General features: G+C 41.0%; 1 protein-coding gene across 14 annotated transcripts in view; it reads left to right on the top strand.

Moving 5' to 3' along the window:
- The window catches only part of DISP1 (dispatched RND transporter family member 1), a 174,402-nt gene that overhangs the window by 113,934 nt on the left and 40,111 nt on the right, over nt 1–20,357 (top strand). For 11 of the 14 annotated variants that reach the window (XM_075127066.1, XM_048843273.2, XM_048843274.2 and 8 more), the window contains one exon: nt 6,550–7,089. The exons of 1 other annotated variant lie outside the window; for it this stretch is intronic. In XM_075127066.1, the coding sequence (XP_074983167.1) occupies nt 6,581–7,089 (509 nt within the window). In that variant the 5' untranslated portion in view covers nt 6,550–6,580. Of the gene's footprint in view, nt 1–5,923; nt 5,984–6,549; nt 7,090–20,357 lie in introns of those variants that run through there. 2 more of the 14 variants (XM_075127068.1, XM_048843280.2) reach the window with 2 other exon arrangements.

Here is a 20,357-nt window from a genome sequence, read left to right as displayed (position 1 = left end):
ATGCAACCCCATGCTCTGGGTGTCCCTAAGATCCTGACTGCCAGAAGCTGGGAGTAGGTGATAGGGGATGGGTAACTTGATACTTGTCCTGTTCTGTTCATTCCCTCTGAAGAATCTGGCTCCAGCCACTGTCAGAAGAAAGGATACTGGGCTAGATGGACCATTGGTCTGGCCCAATATGGCTGTTCTTATGTTCTTAACTTTTTAAAGATCTATCAATTATCTGTGCTATATAGCTGCTTCTACCAAATTTCCACTACGTCATTCACATCTGAATTTGCACTTCTGTCATTCTCAGCTGCAAGCATTATTAGTCCAGATGGTATTTCTTGAACTAATGTTTTTTTAAGCCTGTGCGTTTTTTTTAACAAAATTTAAAGCAATGAAAATTCTTTCAGTTGCAGCCAAAGTAACAGGTGAACTTAATCCAAGTTTTAAAAGAACATGGAAGTTAAGGAACACCAAATCCTACGTTTTTAACATCGTTAGGTATTTCCTGAAGGCCTTGCAACCCAGATGGTAGAGAGGTCTGCTGAGTAAGCAGGGGTCAGTGTTAACACTACAAATAATAGAGGGATCACTCATAAAACTGTTCTATAACATTGCCTTTATATGGTGTAGTAGCTTCCAGATATGACAGTGCTCCAAACTATTGGCCTTGTCTGCATCACTGAAGTACCTTCTCTCAGCAATTTTCATTGTCAAGTATATAATAGTTAAAGGCAATTCTAGCTTCCTTTTGGTGGTAATCCAACTGGTGTAGTTTCTAGATGGACATTAACCTTCAAAATGCTGGCCATTCAGCCAGCCAGACCAGTGGGTGAGTTTGTGTATGCTATATTAAAATAAGACTAAAGTGACAAGCAGTCTTTAAGAATCACCAGAGCTGCAGTAGACATAGCATCAATATGTGTCTAGAGTTTCCATCCATCACTTCAAAACTTTCATTTGTAAATCTAAATAAAACTAAATTCTGGTGATATACAGCAGTGAAGTGAGTCGTTAACTGTTGAATATTCTGAAAGATTTTACTGAATCTTATTTTAGTCTTATTCATAATTCTCAATTTTTCATTTTTAAGCCGGTATGATACCAAAATCTTGATAAGAATTTGACTCATTGCCTTTTAATATCAATCTTTGTATACACTAGAGTCTGACACAATGGAATTAGGATACTGTAATACGTTATTCTTACCTTCTACTTGCTGTGTAACTTCCTGTACTTTTTAAAACCTAATGAACTTTGAATAGAGAACAGAATAGTTCAGTGAAGTTTTCAATTAAACTCTGTATAATGAGCTAATTGAGACAAAATTCAGACTTCTTGGTGGTACTCTCTTGACAAGTGCTTTTTAGTTTATATAAAAGCAGAAGATATATCATCAAACCTAATGAATAGAAACAAACCAAACTCTTATTTTGCTTTATGACCCTTAAATTACATTGACCTCTCTCCAGTTCTGTTCCAGCAAAGCACTGAGGCTTGTGAGGTAGTCAGTCCCATTTACTTGAATGAGGCTAACGTGCTTCAAGATAAACAGGTGCTTAAATGCATTGGTGGAAGACTCCATGAAAACTGACAAAATTCAAGTTTCTGGTGCCCTGAAGGAACGACTACATCAGCTTTATCTGTCACAATCCTTATCTCTTGAAATAGTTCACAAGTAGTCTGATCACCAAGAGAGGTGCTTGAACAAATACTGAGCTGTATCAAATCTTATATGCCACCTTGTGGAAGATGGCAGGCTGTAATGTGATGTGACCTGACTCGAATCAAACAGCTTCTAAACAACTCTTTCTGAAGATTGTCTCTAAATTTCCACATGAAGAGATTTCTAACATTCAGGCAGAGACCGCATCTGTTTAGAATACCATTTCATCTGGTCTTCACAGAAGATGTTAAACTGATGCTCCTTTGCGTGTTTTTAGTGAAGGCTGAAGATTCCCAGGGTGCTGTCCAGTAGTAGAAGTAGTGGATAAATGTGATGTCCAAAGCTGGCGTTCCCTTAACACTAATAAGAGGACCTAATTTCCAAGTCCATGTATGGACTACTGTATATACAGTAGCCACTCCATTTACCAGTAAGCATTGTGTATATATATTTAAGTTTCTTCTTAAAAATTTTGAAGTATGATTTATTAAAATAGTGTAATTTTAGTAAATATTTAAGCACTTGCATGGTGCTTTTTATCTGTATATTTCAAATTGCTTTACAATCAAGCAAACGTCATCCCAATTTTTCTACAAATAGGGAAACTGAGCCACAAAGCTCAAATGGCTTGCCCAAGGGTGCACAGTGAATCAGTAGAAGAAATTATCTTAGATCTCTTGAATTCCAGTTCTGTACTGAATCCATGGGTTTTACATGGTTTTTAAACAATGTGATACTTCCTTAATAATAGAGCAGCCATTATGTAATTTTACCTATAGAGACCAACTTCCAACCCACTTTGAATGTACTTTCATATCCATTCATCTAGAATAGTTATTAGCGACATCACATAAAGACTTATTTCTTTTAATCTTTTCAGACTTGATTTAAAATGACCATGATGCTGACAAAGATTCTACATGAACTGATTATCCAGTATGATTATAGATGTTGTGGTACTTAACTGCTACAAAACATGCCACACAAAATCAGTCCTCCAAGAAGCGTTCTTACATTCATTGGTATATGCTACAAATATGTTACACTTTAAGACCAAAAACCAACAGCTTTCATCTGGCTGAAGTGTATGGGCATCTGGTATTCTTGCACACTTTGTTGTATTATTGATAGCACTAATAAATACTGATGCACTGTAATTTCCTGTTCAGAACTAATTAACAACGTCATCCTGCAGCATATCCATCCTATCCATCAATGAGCAAATATAAGCAGACAAAAATTCCTAAAATGTGGCCAGAAAACTCAATAAGAGCTTTCTTTTTCTGGATGTTGAGCTATGTCCCCTTTAGCAGCCTCTTTTCGAAGCTACCATGCATCTCGGGAGAAAACCAGGCTGTTTAAACACAGCAGTGTTTCATATAACTAATGTCTTTTCACACTGAGACAAGCTTTAGCAGCCACTTGAATTTACTCTTCTGTGCTTGGTGAAAAGTTTTTTAAAAGGGTTGACTTGTTTGAAGCAGGGGAAGAGAATATTCAGAAAGAATTTGAGGAATTGGACCTTTGAGAAAATACTCCTGTTTAGCAAATGTGTTGGTTGTCATGTTCTGACTAGTTACTATTTAGAGTTAACTTCACAAAGAATCTGGCTCTGCATATGATCCATAACAAATAGCATTGGGTGCATTATCAGAGGTTACATTTTCCTTTAGTTTTAGAAGTTGAGGATTCGGAAGGATAACATCTGAGACACAGCACCAGAGGTTGCCACGGGCAGCATTCCATTGTGCGAAAGCACTTTCTGCTCAATATTAGTTGTTCAACCAATTGAATAGCTCAGCTGGCTGAACATTCTTATCACTCTAAATGCTCAGTGGCAGTATAGGAGAAGAGAGCTAGTTAAACTTTCTTGCTTATCTTTCATTCTTTATCTGTGTGTTATGTCTTCCTGCAAAGTCTAAGGCTATGTCTACACTAGAGACCTTACAGCGGCACAGCTGTACCGTGCAGCTGTACCGCTGTAAGATCTCTTGCATAGTTGCTCTGTGCCAACGGGAGAGAGCTCTCCCATCGACCTGGGTGGCGGGTATCCTAGGCCAGGGGAGGCTATGCCTCCCCAAACAGCCTGGTGTGGCTCTGCCCACTCTTCACCCCCAAGCTCCCTCCTGCAGTCCCTGGTGCTCTTCCATGGCCCAGGCTTGCTAGGGCTGGGGCTGGGGCAGGCTGGCCTGCCTGCTGCGGGGATTCAGAGTGGCTGGGGCCAGGGCCGTGCCACCCATCTGGCACTCGAACTGCACAGCCTGGCACTTGGACTGCGCGACCCGGCCCTGAGGGTGCTGTGGCTGCACCATCCAGGGCTGGGACTGGGGGCTACAGTGGAGTGCTCTGGGCTCCTGCAGGGGTGGAGGGTAGAAGAGGAAGGAGAGGGACGGGACTTCGGGCAGAAGGGGAGGGGAAGGGGGCTAGCCTCCTCCAACGGCCTGTCAACCTGCCCCCCATGCCTGTCAACATAATTAAACCATCCCCAACAAGCAGTGGTAGCTGTGTTGGTGGGAGAAGCTCTCATGCTGACATGGTGCTATTCACTCTATCACTTACGCCGGTGAAACTTACGTCCCTCGGGAAGGTGTGTTTTTCACACCCCTGAGTGACATAAATTTTGCCGACATAAGTGGGAGTGTAGACATGGCCTCAGACCAGTAAATTACTACTCACACTTAACACCTGTCAGACTATTAATCCTAGATTTTAATGTTGCATTTAATCAATTAAGATAGCTAAAGTGGTTTTAATGACCTGATTTATCTTATTTTTAAAAGTATGAGGAAATTATTTTTAACAGTATCTTATTCTCACTCTTCTATCAAAAAAAAAAATCTCCAAAGGTAACTTGTGAAACAAATTCCTATATTTTTTTGTTTTGTTTTGTTTTTTAAAATTATCCAAATAATCTTCTTATTCCTTCTTTCAAATCTTAAAACAAAATTATAGTTAAAAAGAGAGGCAGATTAGCTGTTGCTGGCACCTTAGACTCTCATTGGCTTTCAGCCACCCTCTCTCAGTTGCCGCTCCAATGTATGTAACTATGACCTATTTACTGTGTGTGTACAGAACAAAATCATCTTTAAGAAAAACTTTTTTCTTTAATACCTTTCTTCACTGTTTAAGCTAATGCTTACAGCACAGTGCACATCCTAATTGTCTTCAGGATTGCTGCTACTAAGAAGGGTGAGTTCCTCAATGAGCTCAGTGGAAAATAGCTTAAGCCTGGGATTTTGTCATATTTTAATTTTTTTAATTGAAGTTTTGGAAAGCATGTTGGTTGTGTTAGGTATTCCTAGTTTAACTGTAGGGTTTGTGCTGCTATTATACATTATCTCAAACATCTACAGAGACTTCTAGGTGGAAAACTAAAGTGTTTTGATTTCTTTAAATAGCCTTTAAAAAGAATCTCTTCAAAATATTTATAAGCTTGGTTTTCAATGGCTAGTGGTTGATGTGAGGGGAGGGCAAAAACTGTAACCACCACGTTGATTACTGCTAAATGCTGGCTGCCATGCAGCCCTGTCTCTCTCACTAACTGTTAAAAGGTGTCAGCAAACTGCAGTGGTCGGTTTTGATGGTTACTTTTAGTTTACATTGAAGTCTGTTTTTATAAATAGTACTCTTTCAGTTAGTCTTTATACTGATGGAAGTGAACTGTTTCCAGCCAGCTCAAGGGTGCACCACTGCTTCTCAACCACAAGCTGTCTGTAAACCAGAGGCAGCCAACAGTGTGTGTTCATTTGAATTATACATTTTGGTCTGGTGTCACTTTTAACTTTGGGTTTTGGTTGAACAAGTAAAAGGCCTTTGAAACAGCCACACAGCTGCCTATGGCTCACTTCCATTCCCTCCCTATTGATGCCCTTTTTTTGGAGAGAGCTCATGCTGCTCTCTGCCTCTTTTCTGTATGCAATGTAGCTCCCTGAATGGGAGGCAGGATTTGGGGAGCCCAGAGTCCAGCTCTTGAAGGACTATCTGTGCGCTCATCTGCAGGGATATTTGGAGGACATGTTGGGGCTGGTAGTAAGAAGACTGCAAAGATCCACAGGCTGTGGCCTTCCAGGAAGCCAGCTGGCCGTAGAGACTAGGACATCCCTAAGAGCCCACTTGCAAAAAGCATTCAGTCTTCACCTTTTGCTTTTGAAAATTTTAACCTAGGGGCTCCCAGCTAAGAGGCTGATGGTTTGAGCTGTTTCCTGCTGAATTGCCTGAGGCTTTGTGCCTGTGGTTGCTACATACTACTTTGAAGACAGTTGTTTTCTTATTTAGTGAAGAGTGGAAATTGGATAAAATCAACTATCGTGTTGACTATGATCCCCAAAGGTGATTATTATGTCACAGTTTAGCTTTTTAAAATCTGATGCATTTTTTTAATCATTACCACAAAAAAAAAACAACCCATCTCTTATGTGGTATTTATTGTGATCTTCTTATCAGGCTTTAACTTTTTGTCTCATTTATTCTGTTGCCCAACTTAATCATTTCCACTGATGTAATAATCAGTTTAACATATAAGATCTCCTTTTCAGCGTGGTTGTCCTTGATTCTTGGAGAGAAGCTTATTTTTCCATTGAAGAAATGTACAACAATGATGTACTCTGCATGGAGAAACAAAAACATGTACTGAAGAACTTTGCTAAATCGGGGCTTTAGGCCTCAACAATACAGTTAGATCCACTGGCAGACCCTTATGCCTGCAGAATGCCCATGCTGTTTAATGTAGGCAAGAGTTCACCTACTCTTGGATCTAGTTGTATGGACTGGGGCCTATATGGGGATCTAGTTTCAGGACTAGGGTCTTACCGTTTTCTATATAAACTGTTTTGAATTTTTGAACACTGGAAAAAATTATGCCACCTGCTAAATTTGGTTTATTTAATTTTCTCTAGAAATACTGCAGACCCATCTAGCAGTCGGAGTATGGCTATGAACAATGGCAATAATGATTTTGTGGTCCTGAGTAATGGCAGCATCCTCTGCAGTGCTACCGGTCCCAGCATCCTTTCAGCTACTGATGGAGGCATTGCAGCCCAACACCTCCCCTCCAAGGAAGCACCAAGAGCAAAAGTGAGTCCAAATGGATGCCTGCAACTTAATGGTACAATCAAACCATCCTTTCTGCCTGTAGACAACCAAAGAACTCAACAGATGTTAACACAATGCTGCCACCCTTGCCCATACCATCATCCTTTAAGTAACCATAATAAACAGCAAGAATGTCATTCACTGGCTGGGAGCACAGCACCATCTCCTATGACTTCCTGCTGCCTGCAGGCACATACTGAATATTCAACATCTGTCTGCCAAAAACATACACCTATGTATCAGACCACCTGCTGCCTTCAACACTCCCCATCATTCTGCCTTCATCATCAGTGGCCTGACCATTTTCAACATCAGTCTGTTCAACAACATGTAGCCAGTGTAAGGTGAGTGGAATGAATTTTCAATGGTGTTCAATATGCAACTAATTCTACATATATTCCATTTTACTTTTTACAAAAATAAGAAAAGGTCAAAAAGGAGAGTGAGTTAAATCTTTTATACATACTGTTTTGCAGACAATAATAAAATCTGAGGCATACTCCACTTAAATGCATGCAAACTGTGTGGATGATATACTTTATCTTAATAAGAAAAGGAGTACTTATGGCACCTTAGAGATTAACAAATTTATTTGAGCATAAGCTTTCGTGAGCTACAGCTCACTTTATCGGATTCATTCAGTGGAAAATACAGTGGGGAGATTTATATACACAGAGAACATGAAACAATCGGTGTTATCATACACACTGTAAGGAGAGTGATCACTTAAGATGAGCTAATACCAGCAGGAGAGCCGTGGGGAGGAGAAAACCTTTTATTGTGATAATCAAGGTGGGCCATTTCCAGCAGTTGACAAGAATGTCTGAGGAACAGTGGGGGGGGCGGGGGGAGGGGGAATAAACATGGGGAAATAGTTTTACTTTGTGTAATGACCCATCCACTCCCAGTCTCTATTCAAGCCTAAGTTAATTGTATCCAGTTTGCAAATTAATTCCAATTCAGCAGTCTCTCGTTGGAGTCTGTTTTTGAAATCTTTTTGTTGTAATATTGCGACTTTTAGGTCTGTAATCGAGTGACCAGAGAGATTGAAGTGTTCTCCGACTGGTTTATGAATGTTATAATTCTTGACATCTGATTTGTGTCCATTTATTCTTTTACGTAGAGACTGTCCAGTTTGACCAATGTACATGGCAGAGGGGCATTGCTGGCACATGATGGCATATATCACATTGGTAGATGTGCAGGTGAACGAGCCTCTGATAGTGTGGCTGATGTGATTAGGTCCTATGATGGTGTCCCCTGAATAGATATGTGGACACAGTTGGCAATGGGCTTTGTTGCAAGGATAGGTTCCTGGGTTAGTGGTTCTTACAATTATTTGACAAGCATCTCCATGCTTTAGAGCAGGCACTTGCAAGGTAGCAGATGGCTTCACCCTAGGGGCAGAGGGGTGGCTTTTCTTGTCCCTGTGAAAAGCCATTCAGTTTGGCTCAGCTCTAATACTCTGGGAGGAAGGGGGAATTACCATGTGTCCATGCTCAGTAGAGGCTTGTTAGAGTCTGGCAGCTAGATTTTTAGGGGATTCCATCTGGATTGCGGGTGATCTTTTGCACAGCTAAAAAGGACTTTCCTTGCCATTGCTCCTCCCAGTTGCCGGGGGGCCACTGTCACTGGGTATCAAAACTGACAACAAGGAGACCATCTTTCTTGTGCTCTCAGTGCTAGCCTTTGTTGGAGCCCAGATGTAGAAGGCAAGGAGGAAGTTTCTGGTGAAGTGGAAGGAGTGTGGAAACCAGGGCAGAACATTCCCTCTCCAGAACAGAACCGAGGATTTCTCAGTCCCAATAGTACTGTACTGTCTAGCAAAGAGTTATGCACTGGCAGAGTGTATGGGTAGTCCCCCACTCCACAGCAGATCAATATAAAAGGATAACAGCCCATTGATACTCCCAATTAGTAGAGCTGTTCAAAATATTTGTCAAAATAAATGTCATTAGTTTTTCAACCAAAACAAACATTTTGGTGGAAAATTTGTTTCATCTAAATGAAAAACCAGGAACCAAAATTTTGGCAGTAAAAATATTCATTTTTAGTGAAAATGTTTTGAGTTTTTGAAAATAAACTTTTTAAAATAAAAAATGATTTTCAAAACCCAAATTGATATTGTTTTTCATCAATTTTGTGATCAATTTCCAAGAGGAATTTTTTTTTCAAATTTTCTTGCATAAAATAAGTTTTTCACCAGCTTTCTACTTAATTGTGTTAGCTCAACTGGTAGAAGTCTGTGGGCCCAAACTTGCTGATGACCCAAGTGACAGCCAGTATAATTCCACCTAATGAATTTGTTTTCTGGTTTTTTAAGCTTACAAAATCACATACCAAAACCCTCCTGCATTATTTTAATGTTAAGGTTCAAATTCAACCACTGCACGTCTAAGAAATACCAAAATTAAGGTTAGCCTGTGCAACCTTGATTTTTCCTCTTTATGTGTTTGTATGATATAGTCTTAGTGCACAGGATGGATGCTGTTCAGGGAATGAATCAGGTTTGTGTAGTGAAGGAGACTGTTGTCTGTAGGATAACAAGGGAGGGATCTGCAGGAAGAGAAAAGATGGTCTGGTGGATCAGGCAGTTGAATGCTGCCCAAGAGAACTTACTGGCTGAAATGGACGACGTGAATTTACGTATATTGTGATGCATTGATTTTCAAGTCAAATTTGCTCAATTTTAAAAGTAAAAAGATGTTTTTTCTAATGGCTACATGAGGGATCTTGAGGCAAGCTGCATTTTTTCCTCATTGCACCTCATCACCAGTAATAATAATTCTTTAGGATAAGTTTCAGAGTAAACTGCTACACCTATATAATCCCTATGCCAGCAATAGGGTTGCATTGCTGCAAATACAGACAGAATTTGACCCTGCAATTAAAACTTTATGTAGCATCTGCTACTATTAACTATTGGTGTTGGGGTTCTCTATCCATCATTATATGAAAATGTTCAGGACATTTTTCCTCCAAGTTTCATTCCTTTTATAGTGAGCAAGTTTTCTCAGAGGAGATTTTGCAGCACTGCTAATAGGTGGTCAGACTCTGAATTTCTCTAGCTTATTCCGAGAGCTCATTCCCCTAGCCAAATGTCTTTGATAATCTTCAGCTTGTCATTTAGGTTTCATGAGGTGACCAGGACTCTGAGGCTGGGTTCTATGCTGAGAATTGAGGGGAGATACCTTATATATGAGGAAAGTATGCTCTCATAATTATTTGAAGTGCAACACCCCCTCACCTCTCCCCCCCCTTCTGATCAGAGTCATTTTGGTTTTGCTTGGGTTGAGCTAGCTGCTGTACATCTAGGTGCTGGTCTCCTGTATGTATTGTGACATGGCTTAGATGGTTGCATTCACAGAAAAAAGTGTACAACAGAATGTCCTCAATTATGCTGTTGGCAAGAGAACTGGTGTTTTGCTACCTCCCCTACAAATGGTCTCACGGCTATTGAAGAGTGGGGATTGATCCCTGTGACCTTGCTTGTGAAGGCGCTTGAAGGGGAGGACAGTTGTCCAATTTACTGTTTGTGGGCTTTGTCGTGTTAAAATGAGTATAAAACAGTAAAACCATATTTCTGTTGCTAAATAAATCCGATAATATTGAATGCACAAAAGGAATGGATCTGTTGAGTTAGTGCCATTTTTACATACTCACTTAACCATACTTTAAACCTCAAAAATTAGACTGATTAGTTTCCTTTACCAGAGATGTTTCTTCATACATAAACTACTTTGGAAATCATCCAGTTTTAGAATATTTGTGTGTTTTGACAAAAGTATTTTTAAATGCAAGTTTTCCTAAGTTTAATTAAATTTAGTATAATCAAGCTAGCTTTCATTGCTGCTGTTCAATTGTATAAATATATATTCCGGTATTGGTTATAATTGTGGAGTTGGAGAAGAAGGTACATTATATGGAAAGAAACTTTGCACAAACCTTTTCGCTAAAATTTAAAGCTTATAGGCAAGTAACTAATTATTTCAGCATGGCTGGTTGTGTCGTTTTTCAAGCCTAAAGCGTAACATTTGTCAGTGACCTAATCTTAAAAGAATTAAGGGCTGGTATATCCCTGTGGATTAAAGAGTGTAAAGAAGAGAGATTGAAGTAATGCACATTTGTGCTCGCCTTTTAAACTGAGCTGGATTGCAGGCTTTATAATGTGTTCAACTTGAAATTTTGTAGTTTGACTACATTTACAATAAAATATCTACACCTAACAAGAACTGTTTAAATGAGTGCAGTCAAATTAATATATTTTTGAATAACTTTTAAAATCTCATTTTACTCAGTTTTTATAACCTTTTACAGCTTTAAGACTTAAATCTCTTTCATTCACTAAATATTTGTGTTTACATGGGAAGAACTAGTTATCTGTTTACAGAAGGTTGCACATGGAGGGGCCTGGGCTGCTGCTATTTTGTTTTACAATGGGGGCGGGGGCAACATTGTAACCTGTTAGGAGTGGGCTGAGTTTTGTGGTGGTGGGTATAACACATAGAAGAATTGTTTGCGAAGTCCATGCATATAAAAGTAGATAAAATAGACAAATGTTGGGCCTAATAACACTGATCATGGCCTTTTAACAAATCAAACCTCTGAGATTTGAAAATCTTGGGTAAGAGATGGCAAATGTCTTCAATGTTAATTCAGGACATGGTTAAGAAAACATTTGAATTAACTCTCTTGCCATGAGCAGAATATCTCACTGTAAAATGGTTTAGCATCTGTGAAATCCCAGCTGTCTGCCCAAACTATAGAATTAAATTACCCAGACATTAAATTTCACTTTCAAACCAATGTTTTCTGAACTTTATTTTTCATAGAGAGGGTTGTGGTTTATTTTTAGTTAGTTTTTTGGAGGGCTTTCTACCCCCTCCTCCTTTTCAAACACCCCCACATCCCAATGATCCTCACTGGGGCTGAGAGAGGCGGAGCTTGCGCACATCAGCAATTCTCAAACTGTAGTGCTTCGAAAACTGGCAGGTCACATTGGTCTTATTCTTGCTGCACCTGTGTTTTCAGCTGCTTCTATAGCCAACCAAGGTACTCACCCCAAAGAGGCAGATGGAGACAAGGGGGAGGAACCAGCAAAACCATGATTAGAGTCTACTATCCTCCAAAAGGAGGGGAAGTAGTATGACCCACTCTGACAACCAGAACCACTGGTGGGACTGGAGCTGCCAGGGAAGATGGAGACTATGCAGCATACATGGGGGAGAGAGGAAGAACAAAAGACAATATGATTAATTTTTCAAATGGAACAAAACACTGCAATAAAGAAAATTAAAAATACTTCTAGTGCTTTCTTTATATTTTCCCATTTCAGTTATTCACATAGGGCAGATATGCAATATAAATGGAATGGGATGGTAAGTGCAAAGATTACCTTTCTTAAAATGTAGTCTGAACTACGGAAAGCATGATGATCCTGCTGTAGGCGGTTTCTTTTGGAGCAAAGTTGCACTGTTTTACTCAGGTTCATGTGCTTTTTTAAAAAATAGACAGCTATAGTCAAAATACTGAATGACATCCTTGTTAACCTTGATGTTGAGTCTTCTAGAATAATCTCTTTTGTGTCATTCAGCCTAGAGAACTTAAATCTATATATTCAAATATGAACTGAATAGAGGCAAAGGGGAGGAGGTCATACTGCAGGCAAGTGAACCATTCCACTTAATCTCCTATGAATACGGCAGTTGCACACCTATAGGATTGGGTCCACAAATGGACACCAATGTTCTTCGCACATCTCCAAAGTAGAGAGAGGCTCAATATCTTCCCAAATCACTTGCATTTTGAGGTGAAGTTGCAGAAACTCTTGACTGCTGCTGATAAACAAGTAAAATGTTCTGTGTGAGGTGACAGAAGTATCAGAAAGTTAAGGAGACTAATTCATGATTCTTGATAAAAGTACAATACTCATTCATGGTGTTTCACATATACAAAATACTATACAAACAATTGAGCCTTTCAACTCCCTGCAAAGAAAGAAGGTGGTATCCCCATTTTACAGATTGGCAAACTGACACAAATAGGTGGTGGTTTCTCTAAGCCAGTGGTGGGCAACCTGCGGCCCGTCAGGGTAATCCGCTGGTGGGCCGGGAGACAGTATTTACATTGACCATCCGCAGGCATGGCTGTCCGCAGCTCCCAGTGACCGCAGTTCACCATTCCCGGCCAATGGGAGCTGCAGGAAGTGGCAGCCAGCACATCCCTGTGGCCCACGCTGCCTCCCGCAGCTCCTGTTGGCCAGGAACAGTGAACCGTGGCCACTGGGAGCTGCGGGCGGCTGTGCCTGCGGACGGTCAATGTAAATACTGTCTTGCGACCTGCCAGCGGATTACCCCGATGGGCCGTAGGTTGCCCACCACTGCTCTAAGGTCACGCTACAGTGTTGTCAACGTGAAGCATTCAAAAATTCAAACAACAAAAATATCTTTATATTGATTTAAAATTAATACTTCTAAAATAATAAATTTGGCTTTATTTTCCTTGTTTTTTTAGCCTTTAACTTTACATCTTTTTCTTAGCAACCATGAGTGCTAAAAATTTACTTTTTAAATGAAAGCTGAACTTCTCATCTTATCACGTGATTCCAGGAGCTGAAGCTTTAATAAGCATATCACATTTTATGAGAGGAGATAAAACTGCAGAAGTCAACAACAGGTGCAGACGCAGCACATCAGTGGCAAAGTTGTTCACATTTGAAGTAAGACTAAAATACACTACTTTACATAGATACATAAAGTACCAACAAAGTGCTAATGTTTTCAGACCTATCATTCATCTTCCGTTGCAAAGGTAACATTCAATCGATTTAAGTCCACTTTTAAAAAAACTGTTGTGGGGTCACTAATTTAAGTCTTGAGTTCTGGGATTCTAGGATCTGCTATATCTCAGAGTTTTGTGTCACACACTTGTCTAAACTGCATTTTCCAAATGCTTTAATACAGTTGTCCTTTTAATGAGTGCCTTAAAAAAAAAAAAAGTGTTTTATAAAAATAAGTGGCTGAAAAGTTGTGAACTGGGGATGGAATTTTTTTTAGCTGCCTCCTATCCATTTTACAGTTTGCTGCTAGTTACTTGGCAGACAGCTGAGAAGCAGAAAGAAATAAAAAGTTCTTGTTTTTAAAAAGCCTTTTTAAAAAGAGTGGAAAGGTTTGCCAAATACCAAGTCATAATAACATGACTTTGTTATGAAACAGCTCCCTCCTCAATTCCAGGAAAAGGGTATTTGTTATCTAGTACATTCCTCAAGTGCTTGCAGAGCTGCTATATATTATATTTAAGAAGAAATTACTGACTTTAACATTTTAGGAGGTTATTTCTCACTTCAGAAATATTTTAAAACGGTTCTAAAAATACTTCTATACTGTATCTCATTTAAAAATAAAAGATTTTGCATACTTCCAAACACCTTTCAATATAAACATATTTAGTTTACAATGTATTTCACACATTTAAAGGTTCCTTTGTTTTAATTTTTATGTTGAGATATAAATAACTTTTTGTGTACAGTGTATGTGCATAAACCATAATAAAGATCTCTAAGACAGAGACTTATCCCAATAAACCTTGCTATAAAACTAAAATAATACACACATTTCCAAAAGTAATCACTTATTCAGATCACCCCAGAGGGGATGGTTCTGATCTGTTTCATCAACATTCAAATAGCTAAATGGCAGTTTCTGTTGTTCAGTTACTTTGCTTCTAGTACCCAGTGGTTTGATGTCCGCCCATAAATGCACTACGATTCCACAGTATGTGCCAGTAATTGCTGCGTGGTAGTAATCTACATGGCGACAATAAAGCATTCCCAATCCCGTCCATCTCTTTATTCTCATGGGGGGGAAAGGTTTGCTTCACACACTCTTGTGGAATTATTTTACTCTGAGTTCCCATGGCGGCTGAAATTACAATGCTAGGGAGAGCAGGGGCCCCAATTTAGCCAGCTCCTTTCCTACCCACGAAATACCGTTGCTCCATGGGATACCTATACTGGGGCTTCCATGTGTCAGGGAAGGGAAAGGATAGTGAAACAAACTGTTACATCCCTTTTGTGACACCAGCCAGGTTTGCCAAATCTGGGTTCTGTCCTCTTGTGCAAGTGAAGGGAAAGAACTGTCCCTCTGACTGAAATGTCAGGTTGGCTCTATTTTCTTCCCCCAAACTGACTGATCTTCGAGTGTCCATTTGTCAGCCTAGGCTTTTAGTCTTCACTTGGACTTGCCTTTTATAAATTAGTCATACTCAGTCTTAATAGGCTTGTTCCGGCTTAATAGGTATTCTTAGATCCCATGATGATGACTATTGTACATAAGTTGCTTATGAAAACAATATTCTGTATTTTTCATTAGCACTTGCACAGAGCTTCAGGCAATGGGATAACATGCAGAGACCACAGTGGAAAAAAGGCAGTTCATAATTAAATGCTTGACAAAATTAAAATAGTCTGTGCAAGTCAAAACTAAATGGTCTTAAACAACTTATTCATTAAGCAATCTAATGTCTTTTTCAGGCTTTTTAATCATACTAATTAAGCACTTCTATCTGTCTAGACGTCAGATTGCTTTGAGCTAAGTGTCTATGCAATAGCAAAAAGAACTTCTAAAATTCCTGCTTTGGTCTGTGTGCTGCAGAGTACCAGAGTCTTACAATCTTTTGACCTTTAGAACCTGGTGCTTGTAAGTGGCAGAGACCAAGTGTGTTTGAAAATGAATTTCCCATGCCCTGGGTCCCTCACCTTTCCATGAACAACAGAATAGTTAGTACTTAACTAGTGATCTACTAGGCCTTTGAACTGTAGGCTTCAGAAGAGATAAATTAACAGATAATAGAAGAGGAGTGGCAAACAACATCCTTGTTTACTAAATTGGCTGGAAAAATAGCATCAGCTGTGCTCCCCTTTAATAGGATGGTCTGGTTTTGTGGTAAGGCCAACTTTTAAAATTTGCATAAATTACATAAAGCTTTGTTTGTGAAAGCCTTAAAAAGTACATGCAGAGCAAGAAAACGTGGCAGTTTAAAAAGAAATGTGGGATTTTTTTGTTTTTGGCCAAATATATTGTCTGTTTTCATTCTCCAGACACTTTTTATAATAGGCTTGTTAACAAGGTTCAGTTTCAAAACAAGACTGCACTAGACATTTTGGGGCTTGAGGGAGAAACTAGACTCAACAAGGCTGTTTCTGTGGTTTTCAGTATTCTCATGGAAAAGGTGTATGCAGGGGCTGGGTATATTCCTAGTGTTCTGAGGCTTTTTTCTATGTGGGGGATGAAGAAGATGGGTTTCAAAAAGCAGCTTGTAAATAACCACAGTTCTCTGTATCTAGCCTTCCTACAATCTGTCCGTCCTTCCCTGTGACAGCATTTCATAATGCCTCCTTCATCCTGCAGCAAGTGATATAATAGGTGACACACACATTTCTCAGTGAAGGAAAAGTACTTGAACAGAGAAGGAGGAATAAAAGTGTCTGTGTGAGAGAAAACAGCATGACCATTTCTACACTACAGGGATTGTTACCAGCAGAGCTATAGCACTATTGCTGTGCCACCATAATCCCATAGTGTAGAATGCAGCGTATGCAAATGGGAGGGTTTTTCCGTCAGTATAGGAACTCCACCTCCCCGAGCAATGATAGCTAGGTAGAGGGAAGCATTCTTCTGTCAACCTAGTTGCGTCTACACTGATGTTCGGTTGCCATAGCTAAATTGGTCAGGGATGTGGATTTTTCACACATTGTATGACATTGCTATGGCAACCCAGATTTAAGGTGCAGACCCAGACCAAAGTCTGATCCTTCTGAGTGTAATTGACATTAATTTTGTTACAACAATAACAGCAGTGTGAGATTTCTCCCCACCATCCTTGCTAAATAAGTCTTTATCAATATTGCATTGATGTTCATTCTACAAGTTGTCCAGTTGCACTAGTGGAACAATATACATGTTTTTACATGTAGAAATCCTGGGTTTACTGGAATCTTAGTAATCATTCATTGACATTATAGAATGTGTTTAAACGTACTCTCCAGAAATAAAACTAGTTTTGAAAATAGTATTCCGTTGCTCTCATATAAAGGAGAGGAGGTGACTACTGTTATATAAAAGCATGTACTATATATTGAGTGGTTGAAACATTTTTTTGAGAGTACGCATGACATGATTTACTTAGCTGAGTATTTACAAATATGAATTATACTGGAAACTGAACTTTATTTTGTTTCTAGTTCGGAGGTGCAATGTGTGTTAAAGGGTGATAACAAAAATAAATTGTAGGTGTTATATGGGAATTCTAATAAGTTGCTCATTACAATAATTAAGTGAGATGACAAAAGGTTTGACATTAATTAGAGCCATAGCAATATGGTCATTTATACTATGATTACTCACTTTTTTCATCTTTGTATCGTCTAAAAGAATAAACTGTTGATTGTTCCTCATGGAAACAGTTTTTCAGTCTTTGGTTTTTTCAGTGTGCAAACCTTGGAAATCTAAAAATACAGAATCCTTTTAATCTGCAACATAGTGTTTTCCACTGTGGTGCCTGTTTTATTGCACAGTTTGTCTGCTTTCCTTACAGCTATCATACAAGCAATTCTCTGTCTCAAGCATCTATGATTAAAGAAAATGAAAACTATGCAAACAATGTTAAGACCTATTTTTGCCCTGGGAAAATGGTAGTTATTAGAAGAACTATAAAAGGATTGTAAACTGGAAAGTTTGAGGGACAATAATAAAAATCTGTAGTCTTTTACTGTAGGACCGCAAAGCTCTTTACAAACAATTTACATCTTACAGCACACCTGTTTAAGTAATTACCTACCTGTAAACATTAAGGGTATGTCTACACTACGGAATAAGGTCGAATTTATAGAAGTCGGTTTTTTAGAAATCGGTTTTATAAATTCGAGTGTGTGTGTCCCCACAGTAAATGCTCTAAGTGCATTAAGTGCATTAACTCGGCGGAGCGCTTCCACAGTACCGAGGCAAGCGTCGACTTCCGGAGCGTTGCACTGTGGGTAGCTATCCCACAGTTCCCGCAGTCTCCGCTGCCCATTGGAATTCTGGGTTGAGATCCCAATGCCTGATGGGGCTAAAACATTGTCGCGGGTGGTTCTGGGTACATATCGTCAGCCTCCCGTTCCCTCCCTCCCCCCGTGAAAGCAAGGGCAGACAATCATTTCGCGCCTTTTTTCCTGAGTTACCTGTGCAGACGCCATACCATGGCAAGCATGGAGCCCGCTCAGGTAACCGTCACCCTATGTCTCCTGGGTGCTGGCAGACGCGGTACGGCATTGCTACACAGTAGCAGCAACCCCTTGCCTTGTGGCAGCAGACGGTACAGTACGACTGGTAGCCGTCATCGTCATGTCTGAGGTGCTCCTGGTCGCCTCTGTGAGGTCGATCAGGAGCGCCTGGGCAGACATGGGCACAGGGACTAAATTTGGAGTGACTTGACCAGGTCATTCTCTTTAGTCCTGCAGTCAGTCCTATTGAACCGTCTTATGGTGAGCGGGCAGGCGATACGGACTGCTAGCAGTCGTGCTGTACCATCTTCTGCCGAGCAGTCATGAGATGTGGATGGCATGCAGTCCGTCTGCTGCCAGCCAAAGATGTAAAAGATAGATGGAGTGGGTCAAAACAAGAAATAGACCAGATTTGTTTTGTACTCATTTGCTTCCCCCCCCTCCCCTGTCTAGGGGACTCATTCTTCTAGATCACACTGCAGTCAAGATGCAGCGAGGTAAATCTAGCCATGTATCAATCAGAGGCCAGGCTAACCTTCTTGCTCCAATAAGGACAATAACTTAGGTGCACCATTTCTTATTGGAACCCTCTGTGAAGTCCTGCCTGAAATACTCCTTGATGTAAAGCCACCCCCTTTGTTGATTTTAGCTCCCTGAAGCCAACCCTGTAAGCGCCCCTCCCAGCGTCAGAGCAATGGCAAACAATCGGGCATCTGAGAGTGCTGTCCAGAGCAGTCACAATGGAGCGCTCTGATGGGGCTAAAACATTGTCGCGGGTGGTTCTGGGTACATGTCGTCAGGCCCCCGTTCCCTCCCTCCCTCCGTGAAAGCAAGGGCAGACAATCATTTCGCGCCTTTTTTCCTGAGTTACCTGTGCAGACGCCATACCACAGCAAGCATGGAGCCCGCTCAGGTAACCGTCACCCTATGTCTCCTGGGTGCTGGCAGACGCGGTACGGCTTTGCTGCACAGTAGCAGCAACCCCTTGCCTTCTGGCAGCAGACGGTGCAATACGATTGGTAGTCGTCCTCATCGTGTCCGAGGTGCTCCTGGCCGCGTCGGCTGGGAGCGCCTGGGCAGACATGGGCGCAGGGACTAAATTTGGAGTGACTTGACCAGGTCATTCTCTTTAGTCCTGCAGTCAGTCCTATTGAACCGTCTTATGGTGAGCAGGCAGGCGATACGGACTGCTAGCAGTCGTACTGTACCATCTTCTGCCAGGCAGGCAAGAGATGAGGATTGCTAGCAGTCGTATTGCACCATCTTCTGCCAGGCAGGCAAGAGATGGGGATGGCTAGCAGGCGTACTGTACCATCTTCTGCCAAGCAGCCATGAGATGTGGATGGCATGCAGTCCTTCTGCACCGTCTGCTGCCAGCCAAAGATGTAAAAGATAGATGGAGTGGGTCAAAACAAGAAATAGACCAGATTTGTTTTGTACTCATTTGCCTCCTCCCCTGTCTAGGGGACTCATTCCTCTAGGTCACACTGCAGTCACTCACAGAGAAGGTGCAGCGAGGTAAATCTAGCCATGTATCAATCAGAGGCCAGGCTAACCTCCTTGTTCCAATAACAACGATAACTTAGGTGCACCATTTCTTATTGGAACCCTCCGTGCAGTCCTGCCTGAAATACTCCTTGATGTACAGGCACCCCCTTTGTTGATTTTAGCTCCCTGAAGCCAACCCTGTAAGCCGTGTCGTCAGTCGCCCCTCCCTCCGTCAGAGCAACGGCAGACAATCGTTCCGCGCCTTTTTTCTGTGCGGACGCCATACCACGGCAAGCATGGAGCCCGCTCAGCTCACTTTGGCAATTAGGAGCACATTAACCACCACACGCATTATTCAGCAGTATATGCAGCACCAGAACATGGCAACGCGATACCGGGCGAGGAGGCGACGTCAGCGCGGTCCCGTGAGTGATCAGGACATGGACACAGATTTCTCTGAAAGCATGGGCCCTGACAATGCATGCATCATGGTGCTAATGGGGCAGGTTCATGCTGTGGAACGCCGATTCTGGGCTCGGGAAACAAGCACAGACTGGTGGGACCGCATAGTGTTGCAGGTCTGGGACGATTCCCAGTGGCTACGAAACTTTCGCATGCGTAAGGGCACTTTCATGGAACTTTGTGACTTGCTTTCCCCTGTCCTGAAGCGCATGAATACCAAGATGAGAGCAGCCCTCACAGTTGAGAAGCGAGTGGCGATAGCCCTGTGGAAGCTTGCAACGCCAGACAGCTACCGGTCAGTTGGGAATCAATTTGGAGTGGGCAAATCTACTGTGGGGGCTGCTGTGATGCAAGTAGCCCACGCAATCAAAGATCTGCTGATATCAAGGGTAGTGACCCTGG

The sequence above is a fragment of the Caretta caretta genome, chromosome 3, assembly GCF_965140235.1.
Source record: "Caretta caretta isolate rCarCar2 chromosome 3, rCarCar1.hap1, whole genome shotgun sequence".
In the NCBI taxonomy this organism is placed as follows: Eukaryota; Metazoa; Chordata; order Testudines; family Cheloniidae; genus Caretta; species Caretta caretta.
The sequence above is the reverse complement of the archived record's forward strand: the minus strand, read 5'-3'. Positions and strand labels throughout refer to the sequence as shown.